This window comes from Heptranchias perlo, chromosome 27 (genome assembly GCF_035084215.1).
Source record: "Heptranchias perlo isolate sHepPer1 chromosome 27, sHepPer1.hap1, whole genome shotgun sequence".
Lineage (NCBI taxonomy): Eukaryota > Metazoa > Chordata > Chondrichthyes > Hexanchiformes > Hexanchidae > Heptranchias > Heptranchias perlo.
In genome coordinates, this window is record NC_090351.1 from 35,136,879 (window position 1) to 35,163,328 (window position 26,450).

The 26,450-nt window shown below is 45.6% G+C and overlaps 1 protein-coding gene across 1 annotated transcript in view; it reads right to left on the minus strand.

Moving 5' to 3' along the window:
• The window catches only part of pik3c2b (phosphatidylinositol-4-phosphate 3-kinase, catalytic subunit type 2 beta), a 133,505-nt gene that overhangs the window by 94,521 nt on the left and 12,534 nt on the right, over positions 1-26,450 (minus strand). The window contains exons 2-5 of the mRNA XM_068007650.1: positions 23,560-24,663; positions 9,913-10,013; positions 6,817-6,971; positions 3,592-3,712 (exon numbers count right to left, since the gene is read on the minus strand). Coding sequence (XP_067863751.1) covers positions 3,592-3,712; positions 6,817-6,971; positions 9,913-10,013; positions 23,560-24,588 — 1,406 coding nt within the window. The 5' untranslated portion in view covers positions 24,589-24,663. The remainder of the gene's footprint in view (positions 1-3,591; positions 3,713-6,816; positions 6,972-9,912; positions 10,014-23,559; positions 24,664-26,450) is intronic.

Here is a 26,450-nt window from a genome sequence, read left to right on the forward strand (position 1 = left end):
TAAATGCCTTGGAACGTTTTACTACATTAAAGGCGCTAATTGTTATTGTCATCACTGGGATGTCTGTAGGTACAAGACTTTACAACCTCAGCACTTACCTGGACAGATTCAGCAGCAACACTCAAGAAGCTGGATACCATCCAGGACAAACCAGTCTGGCCTGCTTGATAGGTGTCCCTGCTACTGGAATCAATATTACATTCCCTCCATCACCGGCGCACCGTGACTGCAATCTGTACTATCTACGGGACGCACTGCAGAAACTCGGCAAGCTGATTTCAACTGCGCATTGCAACAGCACGACCTCCATCACGATTATTATGGGACCATCATCACCTGCAAAGTTCCCCTCCAAGTCACACACCATCCTGACTTGGACACATACTGCTATTCCTTCATTGCTCAGCTGTCTTCCAATGCCACTCCATGTTGTGGTAATCCTATCTGTCTCTCGCATAAACTGTTGGCAAGTCCTGATTTGGCACTATTCATGATATTGTAGAAGGAAACCAGATGAGCAGGAGCACCATCGCCACGATGACGGCAGCGATTCAAAGAAAAGGCCCAATGCTACCTTCCAAAGGGAACTAGAGATAAGCAATGAATGCAGCCTTGCCAGAGTCATCTACAACCAGAGAACACATTTTAAAAATGCCTCCTCACCCCAAGATGTGCCCAGTTGTTGCCAACCATCATCTGTACATTTCAATCATTATAACCGCAATTAAAATGGCCTCCAAGGGACAAAGTTAAAAAGGGATGTAGTGACTGTAGTTCTTTCGGACAGTCCTCTAGGCCGGGGGAAAAGAAAAGGAACAAATAGGGCATAATGCTCCAAGAAAAATTTCTTTCCTTTTGCCTTGCTGCCACCAAATGGAACTTTCTGAAAGGCCTCTCCCTGCCAGTACGTTCTATGGTATTCCAAATATTGCTCTTCAAACTCACTTACAGCCTAAAAGAGTAAGATACATTGTGGCCTTCCAGGTGATCTTTCGCTGACAGATCACTTCTGGGCATCATAAAGAAAGTCCGGTGCTCCCCTTTATTCAGGAGACCCTTAACTGTCCCTCACTGAACCTCATCCTGAGCTCATCTGGTTTCCTTCTACAATATCATGAATAGTGCCAAATCAGGACTTGCCAACAGTTTATGCGAGAGACAGATAGGATTACCACAACATGGAGTGGCATTGGAAGACAGCTGAGCAAAATTCAAGGTTCTGTTCCCCAACACTTTAGCCAGTAAACGAACACAGAATGGGAAAGTCTGCAGTTTGACCAGTGGGTGTGTGGTGAGCAATAGATCTCAAGCAAGGCAGCAGTAGGGGCACTAGAAATGGTGTCAGAGCGTCACGGGAAGGGAGGAAAAATGAGTCAAGTTCCGACTCCTGGGACATGATTTTAGCTTGGAGCCGGGAACCCAATGCATGCGTGGGGAACTCGGAAGTCAAGTGAGTGCGTCACAATCTGCGATCGCAACTCAACTGAAGACAAGTATTTGTGCTTCCAGGTTTCCCATGGGCCTGGCAGCCTGACTGGCAGGCTTGCTACCGGAAGGAAAAGGAGCCGTGAATCGTTGGGGGTGGGGGGGGGGGGGGGAAGGGAGAGGGCTAGAGATAATGGAAGAAATTGGGTGGGGGGGGGGGGAGAAAAGAAGAGAAAACGTGGACGAGATCAGGTGGACCTTGAAGATCGGGGGTGGGAGGGCGGCCAGTCGTGGAGTTCCTGTCAGCCAGGTGAGCTTGTTGGGCCTCGATGAAGCACTCCTGCTCATCCTGGCCCACAAGTGGTGCAATAAAGGCACTCACCTTATGGATCCGGCCCTTCCCACCTGCTTTCACCTGACGTGAATCAGAAGTTAGGGGAAACCCGAACAGATAGGGTTGAATTCGTTTTACATTTCTAATACACAATAAATTAAGTGCCTCAACTATCGCAGTGAGGTAACATTGCCCCTTTAAATATTGGCCCGCCGGTTTTAAGCAGGGGATGGGATTTCTGGGTTTCTGTTGCACGCAGCATTCCAACGCACCTGGGTTACACCCAGAAGTGGGAGCGTTGGGAGCCGGGATGGGGTCCCGCTGAAGAATTCAACTATTTTTTTTTTTTTACTACCCATCTGCTCCCAGCCTTCCTGTTCTTGGGGGTTGAAATTAACCCCCGATCACTATCTTGTGACCCCCATAGAAGTGTGAAGTGGCATTTTGGAAGGAAGAACAAGGAGAGGCAATATAAACTAAATGGCACAATTTAAAGGGGGTGCAGGAACAGAGAAACTTGGGGGTTCACATACACAACTCTTTGACGGTGGCAGGACAAGTTGATAAGACTGTTAAAAAAGCATATGAGATCTTTGACTTTATAAATAGAGGCTTAGGGTACAAAAATAAGGAAGTTATGCTAAACCTTTATAAATCACTGGTTAGGCCTCAGCTAGAGTACTGTGTCCGATTCTAGGCACCACACTTTAGGAAGGATGCAACGGCCTTGGAGAGAGTGCAAAGGAAATTTACTAGAACGATACTAGGCGTGAGGGACTCCAGTTATGTGGAGAGACTGGAGATGCTGGGATTGTTTTCCTTAGAGCAGAGAGGTTCAGGGGAAATTTAAAAGAGGTGATCAAAATTATGAAGGGTTTTGATAGAGTAAATAGGGAGAAACATTCCACTTGCGGGAGGGTCGGTAACTAGAAGATACAGATTTAAGATTATTGGCAAAAGAATCAGAGGGGAGATGAGGAGAATTTTTTTTTTTAACGCAGTGAGTTGTTACGATCTGGAATGTACTGCCTGGAAGGGTGGTGAAAGCAGATTCAATAATAACTTTCAAAAGGGAATTGGATATATACCTGAACAGGAAAAATTTGCAGGGCTATGGGGAAAGAGCAGGAGAGTAGGACTAATTGGATAGCTCGTTCACAGGCATGGTGGGCTGAACAGACTCTATCTGTGCTGTATGATTCTACGATTGGAAACTGCCAGCGGGCGAATGTCAGACAAGGGCTGGGTCAAGTTCAGATGTGAATTATCTCCCCTTACCCCACAAAGATTAAGTCTGTTTAGGCTCACAAATGAGGAATAGTCACTTTGACATGGTGTTGGAGAACCACTAGTGTCTGTAGTTATCCTGGGAAGAGTCAGCATTCTCAGGAGAGAAGGAGGAAGATTTCGAATGAAGAATGAGGGAAAAAATCCTGACTCTGGCTTTCAAAAAGGAACTGGATAAATACTTGAAGGAAAAAATTTGCAGGGCTATGGGGAAAGAACGGGTGAATGGGGCTAACTGGATTGCTCTTACAAAGAGCGGCATAGGCTCGATGGGCCGAATGACCTCCTTCTGTGCTGTAACCATTGTATGATTCTGATCAGCTTACCAATTCATTTACAAAAAGAGTGACATTTACAAAGAAATGAAAAATGCTCAAAATAAACCAACCAAATTTAACCCTACACCTCTCACCTCCTTTCAAGCTTCAGTATGTTCTCTTTTCGAGCACGATAGCACACCCACCCCTTTTCACGCTTCTGAGAAATCCTCCATGCCCACACGCAAGCTACTCGATCAAGCATTAAATCTTCAACAAGAAACTTACTTCTGTAGAAATTCTTCCAATCCACACAGCTTCAAGACGAAGCTGTCGACATTTATGCCACGAAGGTTGTCGTGTATGTAACACAGAGTCTGATAGATGATCAGATCAACCGTGGAGCCCCCTGGAAAACAAGGCAACGTCACAAGAAATGAACATCAACAACAACTTGCATTTATATAGCACTTTTAACGTAGTAAAACATCCCAGGGCGCTCCACAGGAACGTTACCAAACAAAATTTGACACCGAGCCACATAAGGAGATATTAGGACAGGTAAGGTAGGTTTTAAGGAGCGTCTTAAAAGGAGGAGAGAGTGGTAGAGAGGTTTAGGGAGGGAATTCCAGAGCTTGGGTCCTAGGCAGCTGAAGGCACGGCCGTCAATGGTGGAATGAAGAAAATCGGGGATACACAAGAGGCTAGAATTAGAGAGCACAGAGATCTTGGAGGGTTGTAGGGCTTGAGGAGGTTACAGAGATAGGTGAGGCCATGGAGGGATTGGAAAACAAGGGTGAGAATTTTGAAATCGAGGCGTTGCCGGACCAGGAGCCAATGTAGGTCGGCGAGCACAGGGGTGATGGGCGAACAGGACTTGGTGCAAGTTAGGGTACAAGCAAAAAAGTTTTGGATGAGCTCACGTTTAGAGGGTGCAAGGTGGGTAGTCGGCCAGGAGGGCATTGGAAGAGTCAAGTCTAGAGGTAATTTAAGGCATTGGATGAGGGTTTCAGCTGCAGATGAGCTGAGGCAGGGGCGGAGACGGGCGATGTTATGCTGGTGGAAGTAGGCTGTCTTTGAAGATAAAGTGCATTACAAATCCTGTAACAGCAAACAGATGTATGCCGTTTCTTGAGGAGACGCTCCCATCTACACAGATGGCTGGTATGTAGGTGCCAGGTATTTTCATCCCAGATCCTAGAAAAAATATCAGCTCCTAGTTTAGTCAGGGTGTACGGTTTGTCCTACTCAATGACACAAAAAGGAACTGGCAGTCTGAGATGCAAGGATAGGAGCATACCAGACATGACTGAATTGCCAGCCTTTAAATAGCATGGAATCTACAATGTGTTCTGCATTTGTAAATATACACACACATACATATAATTAGGATGCATTAGCAGGGAAAACCCACAACTGTGTCACACAGTGGTACATTGGCCTGGCCACATTACAGAGAAATACAAAGAATCTAAAGCACAGAAACAGACCATTTGGCCCAACTGGTCCACGCTTGTGTTTATTCTCCACACGAGCCTCCTCGCACCCTACTTCATCTAACCCTATCAATATAATCTTCTATTCCTTTCTCCCTCGTGTGTTTATCTAGCTTCCCCTCAACTGCATCTATGCCATTCGTCTCAACTACCCCATGTGGTGGCGAGTTCCAAATTCTAAACACTCCCTGGGTAAAGTTTCTCCTGAATTCCCTATTGGATTTATTGGTGACTCTCATATTTATGATCCTCAGTTTTGGTCTCACCCACAAGTAGAAACACCTTCTCTATATCTACCCTAGCAAACCCTTTCAGAATCTTAAAGACCTCTATCAGGTCATCTTTCAGCCTTCTCTTTTCTAGAGAAAAGAGCCCTACCCGGTTAGTCTTTCCTGACGGGTATAACCTCTCAGTTCCAGTATCATACTTGTAAATCTCTTTTGCACCTTCTCCAGTGCCTCTATATCCTGCTGCGCCAATGTTGCTGAATCAATTTAGACAGGTATATAATGGAATTCCTGATATGTGAACAAAAGCTCCTTGATGATTTAGTTCCCTCACACTATACAGGTTCAGTAAACTCCTCTTTGCCAGTCCCTTGATGAGGTCTCATTTAAATGTGTTAATAATTCCTTGCAACAGACTGATTTTTAAAATGGGCCCAACTAGGGACACTGGCTCTTTTTTTTTTAAAAAAAGAAAATTAAAAATCCTCCTCCAGTTTTCTCCCTCTCCTGACTCACACTGGTGTTCAGTTCAGTGGACGCTAGCTGCTATTCTATATCTTGCACAAAATGGTCCATCTTCAACTGTGAGCGTAGAATAAGAGTCTCAGCAGGATGTTTGACTGTGGGGGTATCAGGAGCCAAGCCCAAACTTGTCTTGGTCTGATATCCGCACAGAGGTACCTTTCAGCAGAGATCAAGAGTGGGAATTCCTGGCTGATTTTCCTACCCTAGCCCAGATGTTCCAAGGCAATATTTTGCTCATCTCTTGCCATCCTGGCTCATCAGCTAAAAAGACAGCCCAAGAATCGAACCTGGGACCTTTTCACTTGTAGGGCTCAGTTACACAGTGGGTTTATCAACTGTGCCGTTGAAATAGGATCTTTAAGAGGACTGGGCCATTTTATAGAACAACCTCTGTGGCTAGATTATGGGTTAATTGTTTTTTTTAAAGATGCAATATATTAGAAATCACGTTGTAATGGGTAGTTAATCGATGCCAGCACTGGTTTGGGACCACTGCCAACCCAAGCAGTTGAATGCTTTAGTCTTTACTGCTGTTCTTGTACAGACCTTGAAGTAGTCTGCATCAAATTTACCTGGGGAATGATTTCCACTGCAGTATGGGGAAATGCAGAGCAAAGACCAAATTCCCCGACAGCGAGGAGGTAAAATCATACCGACAGTCATCACTGGCCCATGCTCATGGATAGATATTAATGCCTGCCTCAGGAGTAGTAATGGCAATAACCTGAGAGCAAATCAGCAAGAGGTGCAGAGCATAGAGACACCAGAGGGGGAAAAAACCAAGAGTGGTCATAATACAACCCCTCAAATAAAGCTAATAAATAACCTGCATCACTGAGGGAAAGAGGGGATTTACTGCATGAAAGTCAAATTCATGACTTGAAGTTAGAGGTGAAGACAGTTAAGAAAACTTATTGATGCAATGGAATGAATGTCTGATGTGAATCACAGGTCAAGCATCCGTATTATCAGAGAGCCTGAATACGGCACCAGCTACAGAAAACGCTAAGCAGGAACACTTCATGTCAATAAAGGTTTGGTGCTTTAATAAAAAACAGATTTTGCTGACTTATCCTATTGAACTGGACAGGAACACATTCATCAATGAGCTCATTTAATTTGCTTTCCAATCAGTATAAACAGAGAAATCTCCTGAAAAAAACACCTCTACTCCAGGCTCAATTAAATAACACTTGTAATCCTAGCTATATCCATCAGATTTTTTGTAACAACTGGAATAGCTACGTACCAAATCTGAAACTCACCATCGCATGTAAACGTAAGTGGCTCTGAAAGACTGCTGGCGGACACGGTAACTTTCAGACTGATGCCATCTCCATGTTGGTCATTCCGGATGACAACCGGACTCCAGATTAATCCCATGTTCTCTGCACGATCGCAGGTGTAGCGGCTTCGAAGCCTACAGAGAGAGAGAGAGAGAGAGAGAGAGAGAGAGAGAACGAAGGAAAGAGAGAATTACAGATTTCAAACATTACTCAAATGACCTTCACAGTAAGATTCCACCAAGAGCTGGACCAGTTAACACACTGATTACAGCGCACAGACAAGAAGTAATATGTAATACTGCTCTATCTTTTGGAGGCTCATTTTTTTAATCTATGGGTAGGCAATTTGGAGCTTTCAGTTACTGAGGAACTCACTGGCAAAACCAGCTGGGGCTCTGCAGTATTTCACATGTAGTAAGTTGGAGAATTACAGTCACTTCCTCCCAGATCCAGAATATTTCAGGAAACATACTGAGAAGTGCAGCCAATACTGTGCAGTCAGTATCTAAATGGATTCCTTAACACATAGCTGGACTGGTTTAAATATTTCTCTCTCCTATTTTATTTCCCCCCCCCCACCCCTGCAATGAACAGATTGTTCTGTGGGTGCATGCTCCAAGCATGGCCATGTTTCAGAGTTGGCATATTGGACAATCTTTCCACACATCCCACCAACAATTTTCTTCAAAAATTTTGCTCCTCCACTTTTCAGTATTCTCCCACTTCTCCTGCTGGGCGTATAGTTCCAAGGGGACCCAGTTCCCCATTGGTACTTCATTCAAGAGGCCATTCCTCATGGGTGGGCCCGACATGGAGTGTTGGCAGGTTATCAAACCATGGAGAGGTACATCACAGCCGAGTCGGATTATGCCCTAATTAGACACCCATGTACTTACAGGAGGGGTCAGTAGATAGCGATTAAAAGATGGAACTCTAACTGATTTTTCTACCCCCTCCCAGCTCAAAGGAACTGAGGCTAAATGTCGTACCCTCATTCCTACTCCATCTGAGATCAGTTAAGTCAGTGCAGACCAGTAATCAAACCTAGAACCTAGAACCTAGACTCTATGACATAGTTTGGTGATGCCTTTACCAACCGAGCCAACAAGGGAACTTTCCATAAGTTTCTGACAGAAATAACAGAGACCACCCAGGATCTACCCAAGGGACCACAAAATATGGCAATTACCCAAAAGATCAAATGTTCGCTCAGCTGTTGTTGATTTAATAAAAAGTTAATTTAAAAAAACCCGACATGGATAAACAAAATGCATCAGTGTACTATTATATTTCCAAATCCAACTCAGAGGGTGTGATGAAGTAAGGTGGGAGAAGGCTTGTTTGGAGCATAAACACCGGCACAAGCCGGTTGGACCGAATGGCCTGTTTCTGTACTGTAAATTCTATCTAACTCCATGTAAGTGCTGCAAATTTTGACTTTGATGTGAACAGTTTCTCTAACTTTCCACTTGAATCCTCATCCTGCTGCATAAATAAGAGTGCCATACAGCTACACTGTGAAGAATTCTTACCCTGCTGCATAAATAGGAGCTCTTTACAGTCACATGGCGAGGAAAACCTACAAGGCTCAAATAGGAGCGCCACATAATTACAGTGAGGAATCCTTGCCCTGCTGAATATGTATTCGCTCCATATCCTTACTCCACTGAATAAACGACAATTCTTCCTGATTTTACATTTTCAGCGACTTTTTGAGCACATTAGAGTGCAAGGCGTCAGTGCTGGGAATGGGAAGCTTTTTCCACTTGTGTCACCTAGAGTCAGGCACACTGCGACGAGCTATGCAAGGCCAGATGTGTAGTGATGTTCCTCCTATACTCCTCTAACCCTAAAGTACTACTGTTGCAGTGTGAATGCTGCTACTTCCTGCACCAGCCATCCTTACGGCATCACAGTGTGAGATTGCCAAACTGCGCTGATTTGGGGGCAATTTTTGTAGGGTAGACAAATAACCACAAGGAACTGAATTAACTGCTCTATCACACTTCATAAAAGATCCTATTAGCTAGCAGAGGGAGGAAACCTCAACCCAATCAATGTCAGGGCTGAATTCTAAACTAGACCCTCAGATTTGAAAGCACAATGCGCTAACCCACCGCACCCAAGAACAACTCCTGCTCATAACAAATGTGTTCTCATAGATAATCAGGAACAGGAGTAGGCCATTCAGCCCTTCGAGCCTGTTCCACCATTCAATTAGATCATGGCTGATCTGTGTCTTAACTCCATCTATCCGCCTTGGTTCCGTAACCCTGAATACCTTTTGCCTAACGAAAATAGAGAAATCTCAGTTTTGAAATTTTCAATTGACTCCCAGCCTCAACTTTTTTTTTTGGGGGGGGGGGGGGGGGGGGGGGGGAGAAAGAGTTCCAGATTTCCATTACACTCTGTGTTCTCATAGATCACCAGGAACAGCTGTATCATCTGCTTTGGGAACAGATATATTGCACACAAACACTGTCAGTATTAAATATGGCATCCTACTCATTCTTCCCTCTCAAATCCTCATTGCATTGAAATCCCATTGTCTTCTACTCCAACTTATTTGTTCCTAGGATATCAAACCTGTGGAATTCCTTACCTTTCTCAGTTTTCCCTTCCTCCTACAAACTACAGGCTTATAAAATCCAAGTTTGGTATCACCTAACCATTACTTCTCGACTAACCTCACCTTCTCCATCACTCTTTTCAACCCATGTGGTCTCTGCATTATGGGTCTTGCCATTGCACACCTTGGTTTTCAACAAATGAGAATAGGCCCCGCACAGACTTAGATTCAGTCTCCCTCCTCTTAAATTAAAATCTTTTAACTTGAATTCCCAGTTTGATGTGTTATTTATATAGCTTAATTCAAATTACAGGATAATTCAACTTTTTTTGTTTTAAGAAGGGCAAAAAAGAATTTTGAATTATCAGGAGTAGACTGCATTAGTGCATCAGTAAGACGTGATATCATTTTTATTCAGTTTCTAAAAAAACAAACATACACACACACACAAGCACAAAATCTGCCCAGCTATTCAAGGCCAACGAGATGGAAAAAAAGATAATTACACATCCAGCATGTGGCAGAATGCTGCGACCTCTTCGTTCCGCTCTTCCGAGACCTCTAGAAGTTCATAGCACCCCATGTCATAAGTCTGTCGTAAGATGCCCTGTAACACAAGAAATTTAACAATACTGCGACTGGCAGTCAAAATGTAGCCATTTATAACCTCATGCTTAATATATTTAATTACAGACAAGAAATAAACAGATAAGATTGGTACAAGCTGCTCAATTAAAGAAATGGTTGCCTTAATTTTTTTTTGGCTAAACTGTAGTTTTATTGGGAGGGGGGGGGATATACACACACACGCGCGCGCACACGCACACGCACACACACGGAAAGGACTTCATGCATGTCTCTGCCAAAGCAGACTTCAGAAAGGATCAAGTGGCTAAAAAAATACTTAGTAAGAAAACAACAATATTTCCCTGTATCAAATGCAAAAAGGTTTTGTGTCCCAGTGCCTCAATAAAAGCTATTTTTTGCTTAGTTCAAGAAATGTTAACTTTCTTACTCTGTGCAAAGATATAACCCTGCATTTAACCATGAGGCACCCAGATAATGCTTCCTCAAGCCAAACCACAAGTGCAGCTTTGAATGTGTCGGGGAATTTGGAAGCTACATGTAGGCCATTACGTATTGCTCCAGCAAACCTTTAACACAACTATTATCTCCTCTCTTTAGATCAGCTTCATTGAGCGTATTATCTGTAACCTATCCCACATTTGATAAGGTACCACATAAGAGAGACTTATGGCAAAGATAATGACGCATAGAATTATGGGGAATGAGATGGTTAGGATGCAGAAAGCAAAGGGTGAGACAGCATAAAGTAATTTCTCAAAATGGAAAGGTGTAGAGAATGGTGTTCTACAGATGTCCATTTTGAGGCAGCTTTTATTCACTACACACAAAAATGATCTGGAGTTAGGAATTGAGGGAACAACATTGAAATTTGCTGAAGGCACCAAATTAGAAGGTATGGCAAATTGTGACAAAGATTAGGAAAGACTTCTGGAGGACAATAGTCTGTTATCAGAGCATATAGGTGGCAGATGCAGTGCAGTGGAGGAATTCATTTTGGAAGACTAGGGAAAGGAAATACACCTTAAATGGTAAGATTTTAAATGGAGCAGAGTAACAAAGGGACCCTGACATGCAGATACACAGGGCATTAGAGGTGGCAGCGCAAGTTGAGAAAGCCATAAAAAAAAACAGAATCTTCGGTTTTGTATCTAGAAGAACAGAATGGAAAAGCAAGGAGATATGTTGAACTCGTACAAGACCTTAGTTAGAAAACAAAGATAACTCATTTCTTTTCTCCACTACTAATCACCTCCTTAAACCCTTCTCTGTTGCCCCCTCCACTCTCACCTCCAAAATCAAGTGTGAGCAACTCATGGATTTCTTTATCACCAAGATAGATTTACCACCAAGCTAGCAATCTCCCCAAGCCTCTCACCCTAGCCCTGAACTCCTGTCTCTCTCTAGTTTCTTGCCCATCTCCCCCATGGCCCTGCAGCCACGAAACCCATCTCCTGCTCTCGACCCCATTCCCACCATACTGCTGGCTACTCAAAATCTCTTCCTGGCCCCCATACTAGCTTACATTGTAAATGCTTCTGTCTCTGCAGGCACTGACGTGCCCACCCCCTTCAAAAGTGCCATCATCAGCCCCCTGCTCAAAACACCCATTCTTGACTATATTGTTCTTGCAAACTACAGCCCCACCTTCGGCCACCTAGGCCTCACGTTCAGGAATTTTTTCCCTAAACCCTTCTGCTTCTCCACTTTCCTCTTCTCTTTTAAGATCCACCTTAAAACCCACCTCTGACTAGGTTTTAGATCACCCCTCCTAATATCTCCTCCTTTGGGTGGAGGTCCATTTTATTCCTTACGCCTCTGAAGTGCCTTGGGGTATATTCTCACATTAAAGGTGCTATCTAAATGCAAATTGTTGTTATTGTATGGTGTACAGTTCAGGGCACCCTTCATAGGAAGGATATAAACGCAAAAGGAAAGGTGCAGTGTAGGTTCAACAACAACATTTTGCATTTATATATAACCTTTAACGTAGTAAAGCATCACAAGGCGCTTCACAGAAGCGCAATTCGACAAAAAAATTGACACCAGCCAAAGAAAGAGATATTAGGACGGGTGACTAAAAACTTGGTCAAAGAGGTAGGTTTTAAGGAGTGTCTTAAAAGGAGGAGAGGTGGAGAGATTTAAGAGGGAATTCCAGAGTTTAGGGCCTAGATGGATGAAGGCACAGCCACCAATGGTGGGGCAAAGGGAGTGGGTGATGCACAAGAGGCCAGAGTTGGAGGAACTCATCATTCTTAGAGGAGATTACAGAACATAAGAAATAGGAGCAGGAGTAAGCTATACGACCCCTCAAGCCTGCTCTACCATTCAATAAGACCATGGCTGATCTACTACCTCAACTCCGCTTTCCCGACCTATCTCCAGAAATAGGGAGGGGGCGAAGACAGGGAGGGATTTGAACACACAGATGAGATTTAAAAATCGAGGCATTGGTGGACTGGGAGCCAACGTAGGTCAGTGAGCATAGGGGTGATGGGTGAATGGGACTTGGTGCGAGTTAGGCTATGGGCAGCAGAGTATTGGACGAGCTCAACTTTCTGGAGGGTCGAAGATGGGAGGCCGACCAGCAGAACATTGGAATAGTCGAGTCTGGAGGTAACACAGGCATGGATGAGAGTTTCAGCAGCAGATGGGCTGAGGCAGGGGCAGAGATGGGCGATGTTAGAGATGGAAGTAGGTGGTATTTATGATGGGAGAGGATATGGGGTTGGAAGCTCAACAAATACGATGCCGAGGTTGTGAACTATTTGGTTCAGCATGAGACAGTGGCCAGGGAGGCGATGGAATTGGTGGAGAGGTTCATAGGATGTTACTAGGGATGGAGAGACTTAAGAAGTTAAGGTTTTTTTTATTAGGGGATGACATGAGAAGTCTTCAACTTATCATAACAGTTGATAATTTTTGAATAGTGACAGATTGTTTTCATACAGTGGAGAGATGGAATAGAGAGGTGTAACAAAAGAATTAAAGGGTTAGAAAAAAGTTTTGTACAGAGAGTGGTTAAAATATGGAATTCTTTGTCACAAATCATTGTTGAATCAGAATCCATAATAAATAATTTAAAAGTGAATTGGATAACTGCTTAATAAAAACAGGAAGCGAGTAGTAGAGAGGGGTCAGACTAGGTGGCTTCTGTGGGGAAAAATACTAGACTAGACACAAAGGGCCGAATGGCCTGTTTCCGTGCTGGAATATTGTATGTTGGCTATGGATTAGGGAAGCGGTGAAGGGGGTCCCCACAGCTTGCACTCAGGGTCTGCTTAGCCCCAGTCATCTTGACAATACTAGCCCCTGTAGGGCAACAAGAGCATTATTCTGCTTTAAATTCATAGTTTTATTTATTTGGTTCCAATTTTCCCTTCCTCTCCTAAAAAGGCACAGGCTCATGAATGTTTCCACCTTTGCCCAGCAGCCCTCCAGCGACCCACCCAAGTGGCTCTCTTCCTAGGTGAGCCTGGACAGTGACAGTTGGTAGGCCGTTCAACTATGAGGCACCACAGTCAAGCTCAATTCTGTTCTCAACCGACTTGCAACCCGGGACAGCAAGAGTACAAACAGTGGCTGAATTTCTCCCTTCCCCAACCAAGGGGCATTAAGTAGTGCCCCTCTACGACTTGGATCAGACTGGAAACCAAACATGTGATTTTGCAGGTCTGTAGATTTTTTTTTAAAAACGTTTTTAAACACTTTGTTGAACAGGTCTTTCTAAAATTAAAGCTCAAACAAGGTCAGTTTGTGCACCATAATTTGGTATTTTCTGTAACTGCCTTGATGCAAACAGTAAATCTGCATTTAGGTGACGGCACAATTTTAATGGCATCTTTCTGGCATATTTGCAGGAGCAGGGAGAAATTCATTTCACAAAACACAATGTATACATATTTAAAACATACAGCATTTCTACACAAATTATAAAAATTCCAATGCAATCTTTCAACTCAAAAGCATCCCATTAAAAACCTTTTTGTATTTTTTTTTCTGTAGTTTCATTGACATAAACAGTAAATCTGCGTTTAGGTGAGGAGCACAATTTTAAATTTATCTTTTTTGACATATTTGCAGAAGCAAAAAAAAAAGAGAAATCAATTATCAGATTGATATATAATTAAAAATATTGCACAAATTAGTCGATAAAACCTCCAGGTCGCTGCTTAGCTCAGAAGGAGGGCGTTTCTCTCCCCCCCAACATTTAAGGCTGATATTCGCGGTCAGTAAATCTCTTATTTTTTAATGTCTTGACAGTGGAGCCTTGGCGCCAGGCCCCGCCGTTACCATGGAGACAGAGACCTCGGCCTGGCTCCGACTCCACGCCGCGTAGAGGAGGAGCGCGGCGCTCAGCAAGATCGCGGCCAGGGTGATGGCAGCTACGGCCAAGTCAAGCATGCTCAAGGAGGCCGAACCTTCCTTCCTTCCTTCCTCCCCACCTCCGACCCAAGCCCTGTTACCGCCGCCGATGTATCATCCGCGGTCCGGGGGAGGGGATGGCGGGGACAAGGCCTCCAGCTGCTGTTAAAGCCCCGACTGGAGGGATCCCACGGTGGGGGGGGGGGGGGACGACTTTGAAATGGAGATTTGCACACGCGTGGTGAACGCAGGTGTGAATTAATAGTGAGCAGTGGTGCGTCACACGTGAGAGGTAATTGTGAGCAGTGGTAAAATATAACGCTGCAGATGTGGATTGGTGAGAGGTAACTGTGAGCAGTAGTGAAGTATAATGCTGCACACGTGGGCAGGTGAGGTAATTGTGAGCAGGGGTGCAGCATAATTTCTACATACATGGGCAGGTGGGAGGTAATCACGAGCAGAATTGCACGCGTGGGCAGGTGGGAACTAATCGTCAGCAGTGGTGCAGCATAGCACTGCACACTTGAGCAGGCGGGAAGCAATTGTGAGCATGGGCACTGCACCATCAAGTGTGAAGTAATTGTGAGCACTGCTGTGGTACAACGTTGCTCAGGTGCAAGTGGGAAGTAATTGTGAGCAGGAACAATACGCGATCAATAATTGTCGGGATGATGCACGGCACAATGCTGCACACCTGGGCAGGTGGCACTGTGTAACACTGAATACATGCAGCTCATGTGTTGAGTACTCCAGACATGTTTTACGTGTACATAAACAGGTAGAAAACACAGCTGACTGGGCCGACAGCGCACACAGTTTTGCATTACAGTTACAGTCTATAAAATGCTACACTGGATCACTGATCTAATGTGGTTTGTCACGCTGGCCTAATATGATTCATTACAGTCAGCAAGCGTCCAGAAGCTTCCTATAGTTTTCCATTAAATAGCAAAGGGGCGCTGACAGTCACACGAGTGAGACTTGATCACAAATCACATGGAGCCATGTTTATTGTTTAAAGAATAAGTCACACACTCTAATTAGTTGCCATCCCATTTCTCCATCTCCATTTTTGTAGGGGAAAGATCTCCCGTGAGAATTCAAAACTATGTCACGTTCCTTTTGTTTTGTGTGTGTTGTGATCGTCCGGTTCCCAAGGTATTGCTATATTGCTAAAAAAAAAATATTATCGTGCAAGACCAAAATTAGGGGATTTTCATTATCCCCCAGGGGTTCCCCTCTGTTGTAGTGGATGATGGATGTTGTACTGTACATCAAAATAAGCCAAATCTTTAAACTGAAATGAGTCACACTTGGCTGGTCTGGTTGGGCATTTCTTTTTGCTAGTTGAAGAAATTCAATAGCACGGAGGTGTTTATGAGCTCAATGAATTGGCTGTTCTCTACCCACAGAGTCTGAGATCACAGTGCAGTACATGAATGTGATAATCGCTGTTTCCTGATTACCACGTTTTTTCCCCCCCTGTGTTCTCCTTATCTGGGTGACTTTTTCCTGCACACACACACACACGACATGAACATAATAAGAAAGCGTATTCAAAGAATAAACTGCTATACATGCAGGAAAGAATCGGATCCAAGATTATAATATTTATAACTTCTGTGTTTCCATATCCTGGCCAGTTATTTTCCTCTCCACAGTGCAGTTTTCCCACTCTGCTCACACTAACTCCCAACCTTTTATCATGCAGAGTGAGGCAAGACAGAGCCTTGGACTCTATCAATCACTCTCACTCACATTCGCGCCCCCCCCCCACAACCACAAAACCCTTTGGGCAGACAGTCAGAGCCAATGTCAACAGTAAAAGCCTTGTTGCAGCAACACCTACTTCAAAGCCCAGAGTGAAAGATAATGAATATAGGCAGTGGACTGGGTCAGTAAAGGTCTCATGGACAATGAGACTGCACAACAACAACAACAACTTGCATTTATATAGCGCCTTTAACGTAGTGCAACGTCCCAAGATGCTCCACAGGAGCATAATCAAACAAAATTTGACACCGAGCCAAATAAGGAGGGATTAGGACAGGTGACCAAAAGCTTGGTCAAAGAGATAGGTTTTAAGGAGTGTCTTAAAAGGAGGAGAGAGAGGCAGAGAGGTTTAGGGAGGGAATTCCAGAGCTTAGGGCCTAGACAGCTGAAGGCACGGCCACCAATGGTGGAGCAATTAAAATTGGGGATGTGTAAGAGGCAAAATTGGAGGAGCATGGAGATCTCGGAGGGTTGTAGGGTTGGCGGAGATTACAGAGATAGGGAGGGACGAAGCCATGGAGGGATTTGAAAACAAGGATGAGAATTTTTAAAATCGAGGTGTTCCCGGACCGGGAGCCATTGTAGGTTAGCGAGTACAGGGGTGATGGGAGAACGGGACTTGAGCTCAAGTTTACGGAGGATGGAAGGCTAGCCAGGAGAGCAATGGAATAGTCAAGTCTGGAGGAAACAAAGGCATGGATGAGGCTTTCAGCAGCAGATGAGCTGAGGCAGGGGTGGAGGCGAGTGATGTTACGGAGGTGGAAGTCGGTGGTCTTAGTGATGGAGCGGATATGCGGTCGGAAGCACATCTCAGGGTCAAATAGGACGCCAAGGATGCGAACGGCCTGGTCCAGCCTCAGACAGTGGCCAGGGTCGGTGGCTAGGGAACAGAGTTTGCGGCAGGGACCAAAGACAATGGCTTCGGTCTTCCCAATATTTAGTTGGAGGAAATTTTTGCTGATCCAGTACTGGATATCAGACAAGCAATGTGACAAATGAGAGATGGTGGAGGGGTCAAGGGAGGTGGTTGTGAGGTAGAGCCGGGTGTCGTCGGCGTACATGTGGAATCTAACGTTGTGTTTTCAGATGATGTCGCCGAGGGGCAGCATGTAGATGAGAAATAGGAGGGGGCCAAGGATAGATCCTTGGGGGACTCCAGAGGTAAGTGCGGGAGCAGGAAGAGAAGCCATTGCAGGTGATTCTCTGGCTTCAACTGCATAGATAAGAATGGAACCAGGCGAGTGCAGTCCCACCCAGCTGGACGATGGAGGAGGACGGTGTGGTCAACCATGTCAAAGGCTGCAGACAGGTTGAGAAGGATGAGAAGGGATAGTTTACCATGGTCACAGTCACATAGGATGTCATTTCTGACTTTGATAAGGGCCGTTTCAGTACTGCGTCGGGGCGGAAACCCGATTGGAGGGATTCAAACATGGAGTTGCGGGAAAGATAGGCACGGATTTGGGAAGCGACAACACATTCAAGGACTTGAGAGCAAAGGAAGGTTGGAAATGGGGCGGTAGTTTGCAATGACAGAGGGGTCAAGGGTGGGTTTTTTTGAGGAGGGGTGTGATGACAGCAGGTTCGAAGGGGAGGGGAACAGTACTCGAGGAGAGGGAACCGTTAACAATATCAGCTAACGTGGGGACCAGGAGTTTGGTGAGAATAGGGTCGAGGGAGTAGGAGGTAGGTCTCATGGTCAAGATGAGCTCGGAGAGAGCATGAGGGGAGATAGGAGAGAAACTAGAGAAAGATGTGAGTTCAGGGCTAGGGCGGAGGGAAACCATAGGGGAAATTTGGCCTTGGTGGGCTACGGGAACGGAGGGAAGCGGCAGAGGCAGCTGAACGGATGGTCTCAATCTTAGTGACAAAGAAGTCCATGAGCTTCTCGCACTTTTCTTTGGCGGTGAGGGTAGGGAGGGTAGGGGAGAGGGGTTTGAGAAGACAGTTTATAATGGAGAAGAGAAGCCGGGGGTTATCTTTGCATTCCAGGATGATCCTGGATTAGTGAACAGTTTTGGCAGAGGAGAGCAGGACCAGATAGTGATTTATGTGGTCCAGCCAGATCTGGCGATGAATGGCTAAACCAGTTGTCCGCCATAAACGCTCAAGTCTGCGTCCCTTGGACTTAAGGGAGTGGAGATGAGGGCTGTACCAGGGGGAATGACCAGGGCGAGAGAGTGTAATGGTTTTAATGGGTACAAAGGCCTCAGAGGTGGAGGTGAGGTTGTGATTAAGCAGATCGGTAGCTGCAGAAATGTTGTGGTAAATGGAGAGCCAAAGGCTAGAGGGTTGGGAATTTGAAAGTGCCATTGTAAGCGTTGATGGCGGCAGGAGTGCTGAAGGGTTGGGGTAGGGATTTGGGGGGGGGGGGGGAAACAGAGAACCCGAAAGGGGAGAAATGAATGGAGGCATGGCGACAGGAAAGAGGGGCCTAGGAGGGGCAAAAAGAAAAGAAAAAAAGGCAAAAGAATAAGAGGAAATAGAAAGGCTCGGGTCCAGAGCAGCAGCCAAAATGCGCACACGAATGGACACAGGGAAACTCAAGTTACATAGGCGTGGTTACAGAGCAAGATTGGGATGGATATGTCCTGGTAATAAACAGGGAAGAGAGAGGAGACAAAAGGAGGGAGTCCAAGGTTAAAGTCAGAGGTCCCATGGTAGGATAAAGTTGACGTAGATAGGGTGGCATCAGCTTGGAGCATCGACGAAAAAAAAAAATCAGAGAAAGGACAACAATTAGGGGTCTTCCGCAATCATGTGATGATTTTTTTCACCCATCATCAGGAATTTGGAACCTTCCACTGTTGAGGAACTCATTTTTCAAATCTGTTCACAACTCCACAATGTTCTATGTGCGCTGCCTGTATCCAGCTGAGTCAGGAGATCTTATTATCTGCAAAGTCCTCCTGTAGATTTGGCGGACTCTTTGACTAGCCCAGTAACTCAAACTATAAGCAAGTACGGAAGCTCTCTCCATGCGACATCAAAATCATTCTGATAATGGAGGTGGTGAACATGTTGTTAGGGTGTGCGTGGGCACGCATTTACCATACAGCAGAAACTTACGCACCATTAAAGTTTGGCGCTTGCCCTACTGCGTGAGTGGTCTAAATCACTACAGGCACCATGTTAAAAGAGGCCGTTGCTCGTTAGCTGCTTTGCTGTGCGCTAGCTGCCTCTGCAGCTGGAACGAAAATAATTCAGATACCTAGGAGGGACTGCACACACTTACGCCATTCCTCCAAACCCAAACTCTTCTCCCTTGTATAATTGCAAACAATTTTACAACACCAAGTTATAGTCCAGCAATTTTATTTTAAATTCACAAGCTTTCGGAGGCTTCCTCCTTCGTCAGGTGAACGATGTGAAACCTGACGAAGGAGGAAGCCTCCGGAAGCTTGTGAATTTAAAATAAAATTGCTGGACTATAACTTGGTGTTGTAAAATTGTTTACAATTGTCAACCCCAGTCCATCACCGGCATCTCCACATCTTGTATAATTGCAGCACATGGGATGATGCTCATCTTGTACTGATGCGCAGTTGGTATGGAGCATATCCCACTCCTTTATACAATGCATCACCCAGGCAATGTGGTCAGACGGAAGGGAAAGAAACTTGTGTGGCTTGGCCCAACTCCAAAAATAGCAGATCAGGCACAGGGAGAATAATTATCCTGGGTTTGTTCAACAATGTACTAAAGCATTAACGAACCGTGGCTTGGTCAAATCTAATTAGAAGTTAGCCTCACGTCAGATAATCTCTGGTTCCTTCCTCTCACGGTGACGTGTTAGCATCAGTTGCACGGATTAAACCCTGCATCACATACAATAACACGTTAACATCATGTCAAGGAAAATAATACCTATATTATGAGAGAAGGAGTATGTGCGCTGGTACTGTGCCCTGTCTGCCTGTATGAAATGGGTTACCAAGGCAATAGAAACAAGCCGGAGGGGCATGGAAATTTGTAGCTTGGCTCAGTTCCAAAATGGCAGACCTGGCACAGGGACAGCCAGCAATCTTGGACCATTCAAAAGTTTACTTTAGAATGACATGTTTCAAAGGCTCCGCACCCCTCCCCCAATGCCTCGGTTGTAAATGCACTGCCGAGTGAGGAAACCGAACCTCAGAGACCAGTAAGGTCCCACGTTCGATTTCCAGTCCGCACTGTAAATTGTTTTTGCAAGTTGACTTCCTGCTTACGCTGCGCAGCACAGTTCGATCCAGAGAGCAAAACAGCATCGGTTAGGTGGTGATGAGGGGAGAAATGGAACACAAGAGTATCAGTGTAAACTGGTGGGGGAGGGAAGGGGTGGGAGAAGAGAGGAATTTCAGCGTGGAGGGGGCAATGAGAAGAGTATGAGCGTGAACAGGAAGGGTAGGGGAGAAGAGTGCCAGCATGAACTAGGGAGTCGGGGGAAGAAGAGTGCCAGTGTTAATTTAGGGATTGGGGGGGGGGGGTGGTGCAGAGGAGGATAAGAGTGTCTCAGTGATAGACTTCCGGCATGAACTGGGCGCAGAGAGGGCACAAGAAAAAAAACGTCACTCGATGGCACTGTGACAACTGCATATATATATATATATATATATATAAAAAAAGAGGCTACCACTATATATTTACAATAGCCCATAATTTCTCCACAAGAAAGGAGGGAATCGCCCTGCAAATTTTTCCCACAATCTTCTACTGCACAAGTGATGGGATCTTGGGTATATCTACAGCCTAAGTTATGACAAGGTGCTGCACTTTCAGTCTTAACTACACATCGTTAGCTTATATTACACAGAATTCACAGCACAAAAACAGGCCATTCAGCCCAACTAGTCAGTGCTGGCGTTTATGCTCCACACGAGCCTCCTCCCACAATACTTCATCTAACCCCTTTCAGCATAACCTTCTATTCCTTTCTTCCTCATGTGCTTATCCAATTTCCCCTTAAAGCCGTCTACACTATTCGCCTCAACCACTCCATGTGGTAGCAAGTTCCACATTCTAACCACTCTCTGGGTAAAGAAGTTAACATAATAATATTCTTTGACTGGTCTGCTTTTCTGAAGCTGTTGGGTCAGCTTTTGCTAGTTTTTTTTTTAGGTTGGTGTGTTTGGGGACTCTTAATCCATCCCCTCAATTGCCACTGGCGACAACCTTAGTGTTAAAAACACACTCAAAATGCTCTCTCCAAACAACGTAAGTTTGGGAGGACAGACCTGTAATTGTATTGCTGGCTGTACAATTCAAGTAGACACGATACAAAAACATCACACACCAACCATGAGCGAAGGTGGGGGGGAAAAAGTCCCCTACTGTTAAAAATTTTCACCCACACGCACATTACAATTTTCTGAAATCCTAGTAGCAATAACACTGCAGGAGAATTGATACTCAGGGACAACGAGGGAGGGAGTGATGCTTTAAATCCTGTACACAGCTCTTCACAAAAAGGCAGAATAAATTAAAAGCTTGGGAAGAGAATAGATTTTTGTTGGGTTTTGGTCAATCGGCACTGGCCAACAAAAAGATTCTGTTTCTTGCAGCCAGTATCACAGCACTTGGAGTTTTGATAAAAGTGTGTTTAAATGCCAGGAGCTCTGCCAAATACACAGTTACTGATGTTGCCGACATTCTCTAAAATTGCATTTTGTAAAAACTCCTCGACAGGAGCTGGCACTCTTGCGGTATTTCAATCTGTAACAGATTAGTGTTTACACGGAGGCTCCAATTCTACTTTTTCTCCTTGCACAGGTGCTGAATGCCATGCAACTTGTCTTGACACTACACACAGTTTCCCTCCACTGCAATTCTCAAAACCACACTCACTGATCGCAGAAATCCAGCTGTGAGTTCCAACTTCTGGCCCCCCTCTCCCCCGCCCTCCCCTTCCCTCCACTATACCGCAGATAGCAGAGCAGGTGCAGGCAAGTTTATCTTGCGGATTTTTAAACAAGAATAAAGTGGACTTTTAGCCGGGTTGCCCTACATTTACAACAGAGACCCACACTTCAAGAGTAATTCATTGGCTCTGAAGCACTTTGGGACATCCTGAGGTCACACTTGGAATACTGTGTACAGTTCTGGTCACCCTATTATAGAAAGGATATTATTAAACTAGAAAGAGTGCAGAAAAGATTTACTAGGATGCTACCAAGACTTGATGGTTTGACTTATAGGGAGAGGTTAGATAGACTGGGACTTTTTTCCCTGGAGAGTAGGAGGTTAAGGGGTGATCTTATAGAAGTCTATAAAATAATGAGGGGCATAGATAAGGTCGATAGTCAAAATCTTTTCCCAAAGGTAGGGGAGTCTATAACGAGGGGGCATAGATTTAAGGTGAGAGGGGAGAGATACAAAAGGGTCCAGAGGGGCAATTTTTTCACTCAAAGGGTGGTGAGTGTCTGGAACGAGCTGCCAGAGGCAGTAGTAGAGGCGGGTACAATTTTGTCTTTTAAAAAGCATTTGGACAGTTACATGGGTAAGATGGGTATAGAGGGATATGGGCCAAGTGCAGGCAATTGGGACTAGCTTAGTGGTATAAACTGGGCGACATGGACATGTTGGGCCGAAGGGCCTGTTTCCATGTTGTAACTTCTATGATTCTATGAAAGGCGCTATATAAATGCAAGTTCTTTCTTTCTGAACCAGTTTCATCATTCAGTGCAACCTGCAACTTTTCATAGAGTCAAACCGTATAAACAGACCGACATGTTTCATTTAGGCTTGCCAACCCACCCAGATTGCCTGTGATTCTTTTGGAACGGGGCATGAATCTGCCAGGCACTGCTGCTATCAGCCCACAAGAACATCGCCCGTTAAGTTTCTCGGCGCAGCAGCGCCCCCCCCCCCCCCCGCCCCCGCTCAGTGACGTCACTGGCTACCGTCGCAGAGTCAGCCCCCCTGTTTAGGGGTGACTGGAAACGGGACCAGCTGGTGGAGAAAGAGTCAGAAGTTTGGGGGGTGGGTGGGGGAGGCGGATGAGAGACGGAGCGGGAAGAGGTGTGTGGCCGAGTAGGAAGCGGGGGGGGGTGGGGGGGTCAGTAGGGATGGGGTGGGAGAGAGGGAGACTGGGAAACGGAGTGGGCGTGGGGCTCAGCATTTCCTGCGGAGCCACGAGCAGCAGCAGCAACTTGGAGAGTGAGTGAGAGTGGTGCTAAGAGAGCAGCAGCCAGTAAAGGGGCGAGTGAAACCTGGGGACTTTACTGTGAATAAACAGCAAAAGATTGTTTCCACTGGCGGGTGAATGGGGAACAAGGGGAAGGAGACTGAGGATTCTCACTGAAGAACCAAGGGGGAAGGGAGAAGGAAGGAAGCTTGAAAGTGGTCTGGTAAAATCATAGCAACTTATAACAGAACACTGAATCTTTACAGTTGTTGCAATATAATTTTCTCCACTAATGACAATTAGGAAATATTTAAAACTTGGATCTCACCGGATCAGTAGAGACCCTTCGATTCTTGGCCTGATAGACAGCATTGTTCTGGTTCCCATAGCTGGACATATAGGTCCGTGGAGGCACCTGAGGTGGGAGAGTCTTGCTCCTACTGACGGGTTTCCCAGAGGTCTCCCCCTTCCTGACTTTTCCCTTGCAGATGGAGTTAGGGCCAATGCTCCCCACTCTTATCAGCTTTGTATTTTCCCCGTAGGTGGACATTAAATTCAGCTTGGTTATAGCATCATTCAAGTCGTCATAGTCAATCAACTCAAACTCTTCATCAGAAATCTTTTGGCCAGAGTAAATGTTTGGGGGTTCAACAATTTTACCATTTGAATCATCATTGCTGGGGGAGAATAGATTGATGTCATTAGGTGTAGTCAATTTCTCAATGCTCTCGCTGGGCAGCCCCTTGGACCAGTGGTCTGTTAACGTGGCATTTCGACTGGGGCCGAGGGGAACTCGTGGTGGGACTGGTGGAGCATAGTCAATGATGGAATAATCTCCTTGTTGGCAAGAAGTCCCTTCACTGGCGAGGAGCTCAGTGCTCACTGGTTGCTGTGTGGATCCACTGATGGAGGAGTTCACGGTGGTGGCCGTGGCGATTGTGGCCATGGTCACATCCTTCCACAGCGGGTAGTATTCTCGGTCCTCTTGGCACTGGCTATCTGGAGGCCCGGGAGCTGAGGTAGTAGAGGAGCAAGCGACGCCTCGACTTGACAAAGAGGAGCCTTTGCTGTAATTGAGACCCGGGTCGGACCCCGACAGCCCGTGGGACCCTTTAATGGCATTGCGATCATTTCTCAGTTGGCTGTAATCCAACAAAGGCTCATCAAATGAAATCAGCTGCAAGCTGTTAATGCATTTGGGTTTGCCATCGTCCCTTGTCGTCGAGCTGCTTTGCCGAAGCCTTGAAAGGGCATCGTACTCCATCTGAAGAGCTTCTGCCAGGGCCAGCTCCTGCCGACTGATTCCAGAAGACTCCCAGGATTTCCAGTGTTCCTTGCTGCCTGTGGGTCGAGACATCCTAATGGCGGGTGCGGGTGAACCTTACTTCTTCTGGAAAGGGTTACCAAGGAAAGACGTCATAATGGATTCCACCTTAAAAAAACAGAACACAAAAGAAAGGTTTTAAATTACCTCTCACTGCGTCGTGGAATTGATTTTACGGCCACGTCTGTGGTGCAATTGGGGAGGGGGTTGCGGAGGAGGGGAAATGTTAGCAGTTGAAATAAATTTCCAAAATAAAATATTTGCACGAGGGCCGAGGAAGCCTTAAATCAGTAACAATTTCCCCCTCCGCCCCCATTCTTTCACATTAGCGCTCATTCTAACGGCTCACTCAACTGCAAGGGAAAGAGTCTGAGCAGAAATCCAGCTGAAGTCCTGACTCAATGAACAGGGACCCAGCTCTTCACCGCTGGGTACAAACAGCCCCGTTATGCTCCGCGTGTAAAAAGGTACGCGTGCGAACACAAAACGCCCACAGCCGTCCAAAAAAAAACCACACACACACACACCTCTGTGGTAGTCAGACTACATTGAAAGACTGCGTTAAATAAGGGACAACTGTTTAAACCCTTTAATCTTTTCTGGGTGGTGTGGTGGATTAGACACTAGCCTGGGTTCAAATGCCACCCAGGCTTGATGGGATGAAAGTGTCAGTTGGCTACAAGAGTCCTACGTGACATGACTTTGAGCAGGTCACAAACCAATCCAGTTCCTAACGGGGACAGGCTCGCCGCCCCAAACCAAATAGTTCTGCACCAAATTGACAATCTCCCCTAGAGAGGCCAGCTGGTAGGAGAAAGAGAAAAAATGTTAATCTGGTGCAGTCGGGGTATACTTAGGGGGCTGGGGGCTCAGCTAAGTATGTTATTGGGGCATCTAACTGTGCTACAGATAACAGCATTTTTCACTTAAAAAAAAGTGCACTCTGGTTAATTTAAAAACACCAGTTCTTCACAAACAATTGATAATTTTTTCCTTTTTCAGCTGAAAAATCTAAGTGACATTTCTGTTTGCAACAGATCAACCAGACCATAACTTCCCCAAAAGCAACCGGCTCTTTCCACCCACTCTGCAAACCTGTTTATATCTTAACGTATTTTGGTGCCTTTTTGGTATCATCTGCAAATTTCGACACCACACCTGCAACTCCCGAGTCCAAATCATTTCTGCATTTGGTCAGCAACAGTGGTCCCAGCACTGATCCCTGTGGGACACCACTTCCCGCTCCTACCTTCTGTTTTCTGTTTTGTAGCCATCTTTCAATCCATATTACTACCTGACCCCTGACTCCACATGCCCTGACCTTTGTCATGAGTCTCTTATCAAGAGACTTATCAAGGCCCTTATCAAAGGCCTTCGGAAAATAACGAAGAAAGAAATGTTATCTTCTTCCACCTCCTAGCCGAGCTAGTGCTCTTCTCCACACCAACCCCCCCCAGTTCAAACTGGCTTTCTTCTTCTCCCCCAATTCACTTTGGCATTCTCTTCTTCTTCATACATCCCCGCAAGCACTCCAGCATCTGTGCTGGCACCAATCTCCCTCCAACTCTTCATCCCCACGATCCAGTTCATGCTGGGCTCTCTTCTCCCCCACCCCCAATTCACGTTGGCATTCTCCTCTTCTTCACAACCCCCCCCATTCCCCATTCATGCCAGTGTTCTTTTTCCCTCCTACCAATTCAAGTTGGCATTCTCTTCCTCCCCCCACCCAATTCTTACTGGCACTCATCACCAACCTCCCCCCCCACCCCACCCAACCATTCACGCTAGCATTCCTCTCCCCGGCAACCTCCCCTCTCACTCCGGCTCACAGCTACCTTCTTTCTCAGCACGACTCTCCTGGCTAATCCCCTCAGCCCTGCTCTTGGCTCCTACTT